This window comes from Vigna radiata, unplaced genomic scaffold (genome assembly GCF_000741045.1).
Source record: "Vigna radiata var. radiata cultivar VC1973A unplaced genomic scaffold, Vradiata_ver6 scaffold_7, whole genome shotgun sequence".
Classification (NCBI taxonomy): domain Eukaryota; kingdom Viridiplantae; phylum Streptophyta; class Magnoliopsida; order Fabales; family Fabaceae; genus Vigna; species Vigna radiata.
In genome coordinates, this window is record NW_014543262.1 from 293041 (window position 1) to 299070 (window position 6030).

The 6030-nt window shown below is 34.8% G+C and overlaps 1 protein-coding gene across 10 annotated transcripts; it reads left to right on the forward strand.

Annotated features, from left to right (window-relative positions):
- Positions 1 to 311: 311 nt before the first annotated feature.
- On the forward strand, positions 312 to 5002 carry LOC106753684. Of its 10 annotated transcripts, none has more exons than XR_001375235.2 (6): positions 312 to 495; positions 1447 to 1531; positions 1882 to 1933; positions 2021 to 2083; positions 4198 to 4543; positions 4635 to 5002. XR_001375235.2 is itself a non-coding variant. In XM_022777729.1 (6 exons), the coding sequence occupies exons 4-6, from the start codon at positions 2032 to 2034 to the stop codon at positions 4884 to 4886; spliced, it is 609 nt and encodes a 202-aa protein (XP_022633450.1). In that variant the 5' UTR covers positions 312 to 495; positions 1447 to 1531; positions 1814 to 1933; positions 2021 to 2031; the 3' UTR covers positions 4887 to 5002. The 10 variants fall into 10 exon arrangements, 9 of the variants coding, with proteins under 9 accessions (XP_022633450.1, XP_022633449.1, XP_022633457.1 ...); XM_022777729.1 differs by having other exon boundaries at positions 1814 to 1933; positions 4239 to 4543; XM_022777728.1 differs by having other exon boundaries at positions 4239 to 4543.
- The last annotated feature ends 1028 nt before the right edge of the window (positions 5003 to 6030 follow it).

A 6030-nucleotide genomic window follows, 5' to 3' on the forward strand; every position in this document is an offset into this window, starting at 1 on the left:
ACGCCAATCATTTACCAAAATGACGTGGTTCAAATATTGTTGTTAATGTAAATCATATTAACGATAATTAAATCCATAAGCAATCTTCAAGATCCAACTGATTTTAATTTTTTCAACCGAAGAAATTACTCTAAGGGTAAAATTGCATCAAAATTGCTCTTCCCATCCCATTTTCTGTTGTGAATTTCATAATAAATATTATGTAATTTTTATTTTTAGTATTACATATCATATGAATTAAATATTTTTTTTAACTCCCACTCCAAAGTAATATATAAAGAAGATAATAAGTAACTTTAATATTTGTGCCTAATCTGTAATATGTTTGAATGGGCAGCTGGAGAAGAACTTTGGGTTGGACAACGTGAGGTCCTTCGTTACCAATTCGATGGGTGGTCTGAGGGGCGGAAGCAACCTTGCTTCTGGGTGGTCGTCGGAACCCTAGCCTACTACCTCTGGTTCAAGCCCTCACAAGACCTCAAGCGCCAACAACAGGTTATTTTCTCTCTTTACTCTATTGTCTCTCCAAACTTCAATTTGCAAACAACACACTCACTGTAAAAGTGGACCCCACAGGAAAAAGCCACACTTAGTTTAGGATTTTTATTCTTTGATAGTCTGCATTGGATATTATGATAACAGTGAATACCTGTTCTTTGTTAGTTTTTTTGCATACTCTTTATGTTCCTTTATATTGCTTTGCTTCCTTCACTTAGTTTTCTAGTCATTGTTTCTTTTGTAATTGAGTTTCAATTTCCATAATCATTCACTCAAGCACAAATCAGTTTCATGTATTGCATTGGTTAGATGAATGAGTGTGAATTACCTTCTGCAACATGAACCAAAATACTCCACAGTGAGTTTAAAGCTTTACAGGATGCTTTTCTTGTTTTTTCAATCAGGATCTTCATTTGGTCATGGAGATATTTATAGAGGCTGTCTTTATGTTATTCACAAGTCTATAGGGTAAAGTAAAGACCTTTGTTTGCGCCAATCCTTTTCGTTTCAAGATCTTTCTATTCCAATTAACGACTTGTACTTTTAATTCTCACATGTATCCATATGAAGCTATTTGTGTGATCACAGCCTATAGATACATTCCTCTTCTAGAAAGAATTCCTAGGTAAATTAGACATTTTTTTAGGAAAAAGTATGGAAGTGCAATCATCCACCCTCTTTGATTTTGAACTTACCGTGATCATTTGACATCTTTTTATCTCAACTTCTTTTCTATTGTTGTATGGAGTGAAGTTAATATGATATGCGGCTTTTTTTGGTCATAATTCTGTTTAAAGTTGTGGGTCATTCCTGAAATAAATATTATGTGTGAAGGTAGAGGGTTTTGAAAGTTATAACACAATTTTATCCTTCAGATTATATATGATTATGACAACATTGGAAGAAATAACAATAGGGAGACTTGATTATTGTTATTGCTTTGTGTAGAGTCTAATGTCTGAAATCTAACTTCACGGGTGAGATGCACGTAAAGCTGTTTATCTTCAGCATGGAATCTTTGATTCTCAATGGGGTGAGTAATGTTGCCGTCTCAATCTTTACTAGTCTGGGTTCAATTTGTAGAGTATTTCTTCTCATGTGAATATAAAGTAGAGACCTAAATAATGGTTGGGTAAATTTGTGTTGCATCATATTTTAGTGTAGCGTCGACTGAATCCTTTATCCTGTCATTAGTTGTGATATTGGCATAACATATAAGACTGAAGAGCTTTTCTGTTTAGATTTTACCATGCCTCCTCTATTTTATACCAGACTCCCTCCCTCTGAATCGTGAATTTTTTTTCTATTCTTTCAGTTGCTTGGATGCCAGAATGATGTTATGACAATAGTGGTAGTCTAATAAGTTAAACTTTTTTGGTTCAGTTGGGTATCTAGCAGTTTGTCGGCTCTCCCACCTTTGCAGCCTATGATCAAGGTCTGTTACATCAGTCAAAATAGTATGTGCATCCTAAGATAATATCTGTTTTTGAAGAATTATTACATGTATATTTGTTGTTATCAGGCTTGGCTTTGATGTATTTCTGGGAGGTTTTTAGGGAACATGTCAACAAGAATATCTCCTCTCGTAAGTGCTCAAAGCAAAACATTTTAATTTGCCTTGTGGTGTCTTACACAATGTAGTTTATTCTAATTAGCAGGATGCTTTATCTTTCTAGAAGCCAAACATAGAATAATTCATAAACTAGAAAATCTCTTCAACTAAGTGAAATTAGGCTGTTTCTTTTCTTGTCCAACAGTGAAATATATATAACTAGTCTGTACTAATTATAGTTGTGTAAATTTGAGTGACATCCCACCAAAGAGGAAATGGCTGGAACAATCTAGTGTCCCTCTCCAGTCATAGTCCATAGGTTAAATAATAGTTTATGTTCTAAAAATTCAGAAATGTATTAGAAATATTTTAGAGCCCTCAATTTGGTCCTCCAAAGCCATAGTCATCACATTAGTCCTTGAAAAGCTCCAATAAGTCTTTTATTTTGTGTCTCCAATAACAAATATAATGTCATTTTTATGTGTGAGGGATTGATGTGGTTGTCAATTGTTTTGAGTGACAATTTTTGATTGGCTAATAAGATGAATGTTGATTTAAATCTTTGAAAGGCTAATTTAGTTCCAACAATTTTGTGAAGNACTAATGTGGTGATGCATATAACTTGTTATTTGATAATTGGGTGGGATGGAATTTGGTTTTTGACATGCAATACTTTTTGCTTTATTTTATATACCTATTTATATTGAATAAACTAATTGCCGGGCTTGCTTGTATGGTTTAACTTTTCTTCTTTTTGTGCTTTTTTCTCTATCTTACTATTCGTTGATGGCAAATAACTACTGCTGCCATAGTATACTCAACACTTGTTTGAGATGCTCCTTATAATCCTCCCACGACTTCCTGTGTCTTCAAAGAAGACCAAACGCACTTCCTCAAATAAGGCCTTAGAATGTGGCCGGGGCATTTGATAAGGCAAGAGACACTATCATAAACTCGTAGTGACCTTGGTAGGTGTGAAAAACTGTTTTTTTGATGTGTTCCTCCTTCATTCGTATTTGGTGGTACCCAACCCTTAGATCCACCTTCAAAAAATAGGTTGCCTCGTGTAGTTCATCCAAAAGTTATTCTATAACAACCTCCAGTTGCCATCCTTTTCTTTCACCAGCATCTCGGCCATTTGCTTCTCTATCTCATACTTTAGCAAATATGGGTATCGGTAGGGCCTTACATTGACTGAATTCATTCCCTCCTAAATGGAAATCTTGTGATCGAAGTGTATCCTAAGAGGAAGACTTGTAGGCTTTCTGAAAATCTTTGGCCGAGGGTTAATTGTGTCTCTCCTTTATTGCCTTCTTCTAGTTCTACTTGCCCCAAACCTGATACCAATGTTTTAGCTTCGATCTCTTGCTCCTTTAACAACATCTGTGGTGACACTACCTTTCTTATTAGTGTAGGATCTCCTTTGATAAGAACTTCCTCATTTGTCTGGCTAAATTTCATGGTTAAGTCTCCCTAATTGATTGCACTCCCAAAATAAGATCCACTCATTCCAGTTCGAACAAGTAAAACCTCTCCTTGATTTCTAACCCCTGGGATTTCCCCTCAGTGATTTCCGATCTAATTGAGAACAAAATAGCTAAACAAATAAATATAATGGAAGAAAACTCCAAAGGGTTGGTTAGAGAAAAGCTTCACATAAGTGAACGGCAAAAAGATTTAAATGTGAATTATACGGAGACTAATGATATAGAGGCCATGAAAGCGGAGATGATTAATAGGAATGGATTGTTGATGGATTACTGTGAACTTGAAATTCAACGTAGCACTATTTCTGAGTTTTCCAATTCTTCCGGTTCCCCACTTGCATCCTCTAAGCATAATGGTTGAAGGAAACTTGTAGTCATGTCCTCTGACTCTGAGGATGACAATTCAAATTGTGGATATCCTGCAGAGGACGAAGATTTTAAATATTCAGAAATGGCTGGTGGTGCATACTTGAATGAAACATGTAAATCACTAGATGTATCATGTGTGACAGAATCAACGTTTGTTCCTGAAACTGAAATTGAAAACGGAACAGAGACATTGTCTGGAGCCGTGTCTTCTGGTCCTGCTCTCCCTTTTGTTAGTCTTCCAAAAGTATCTGTAAATAATGAGTTGAAACCATTCAATTTCAATGTTCGTAGGCGCTTAACAAAATTGTCACAGAACCCAGATTTCTTGGCAGATACTGAAATTCCAGATCATTCTTTTCAAGGGGTTCTGCCTGATGTTCAAGATGAATATACAGAGACACTTGTTAAAGTGATGGATGAATGCAGTCAAATGGATTTCAAACCAAAGCCAACATTGTTGCAGTCCAATCCATTAGACGAGACAGAAAAGATACAAAACGTGTGGAGAGATCTCCGTGATCGCCGAGTGGATTTAAGACAGCATTCTATCTCAGAAGAGCTTGGTGCTTTTCATGTTGTTAAACTTGCTAGTGGACTGTGCAATCTAATTTCCGATGCTGACTTGTTTCCTAAATGGGTGAGTGTCTTTATCAGCTGAAAATAAAACTTTGAAATTTTTCTTACTTTTTGTATTTGGCACTAAACTATGATAATATATGCATATGCAGGATAGAATGGAACCTTCAATGTTCCTTTCTAACGAACAAATGATGTCCACTGTGGCTGAGCATGGGTTTTGCTTTTACGCTAAGCTTATAGCAGATGAAGGATCAAAGTTGGGTTGTGCAAATTTTGCTGATATTACTTCTGAGATGTTGGCTTCCTCCACTGATATTATGGCATTGGGGAAATTATCCCGACAGGATCTCTCGAAATTTATAATTTCTGAGATGTTGGTTTCTTCCCAACATACAACATAGGAGGCAATTTATAACTTGACATATTTATTCCAAGTAAATCTAGAACTAATTAGAAAAGGACTTCTTGGTGATCCATATATATCACTTTAATTATAAATGCACAAAAGTTAAAAACAGTGGTTGGACTTTAGAATTTTGAATAGAGGAAGATCTAGTGGCAGTTTGGGGTTATTATCTTAGAAATTATTAGGTACATCAGTAGAGTACTGTTCACAACCTTAATTCATTCATCTTTGACAAATTCCATACTGTAGGAAGTGAAGACATTATTTTATTATGAGACAAAATGATTGTAACTGGGACCATTCTCTTTATGGTGGAGGAGGAGAAAACAGTAGCTAAAACTTTAAGATGTCCGCAAGCTTATACAACGTAGGGTCAAGTCTTTGTTATGATATCTCACCAACTCAAAAACTTGCCATTTTAAATCACCCTGCCCTAAATAAGTGGACAAGTCCAATGATATGATTGTACAAAAATGTAACTTTGATATGCAGTGTAAACATTTAGAGGGATTACTTAATTAAGTTCTTGGAAATTTTTAAGAATATATAGCAAGAAGGATAATGATTTTAACAACATTTTTTTGACAACGTTTTAATACTATCTACGTGTCTTTTTATGATTGGTCCATGGTGATATTTATGATTATTATTATTGATTGTGGAATAATTTTGGATTAATTACAGAATGACACGTAAATAATGTTAAAATATTGTCAAAACATCATTATCCTAGCAACTGATACACAGTTAACTTATAAATTTTCATTAGTTTAAAAAAGATGATAAAAAGTGTTAAAAGTGGTATGAGAAAGTATGTTAATGGCAGTTCTTAATTGTATAATTCATGCTCACTGAAAGCAGAAACTGAGTGTTACATACAACTTTGCATCTACTTTCGAATAGTGAAAGGCTCTTTAATTTTTTATTAGTTTAATTTACTTTGGCTGTTAAAGGACGTTGAAAGGCATTGAGTCCAATGACAAGGTGCCTTACTTTGGAGAAGCACAAACCAACTTTCATGTCATGTTAAAGATTCTTTTTATCCAACCTGATCATAAAGGTACCATTTTATTTTCAATAACCAAGCCAAATGCCATGAATTTTTAAAGGGCATATGCCTGAAGTGAAGGAAGTCATTA

Coding starts and splice junctions, on each gene's coding strand:
- LOC106753684 (XM_022777729.1), top strand. CDS start 2,032: ATGTATTTCTGGGAGGTTTTTAGGGAACATGTCAACAAGAATATCTCC. Junction 2,084..4,238: donor CAACAAGAATATCTCCTCTC/GTAAGTGCTCAA, acceptor ATTTCTTGGCAG/ATACTGAAATTCCAGATCAT. Junction 4,544..4,634: donor CTGACTTGTTTCCTAAATGG/GTGAGTGTCTTT, acceptor ATGCATATGCAG/GATAGAATGGAACCTTCAAT.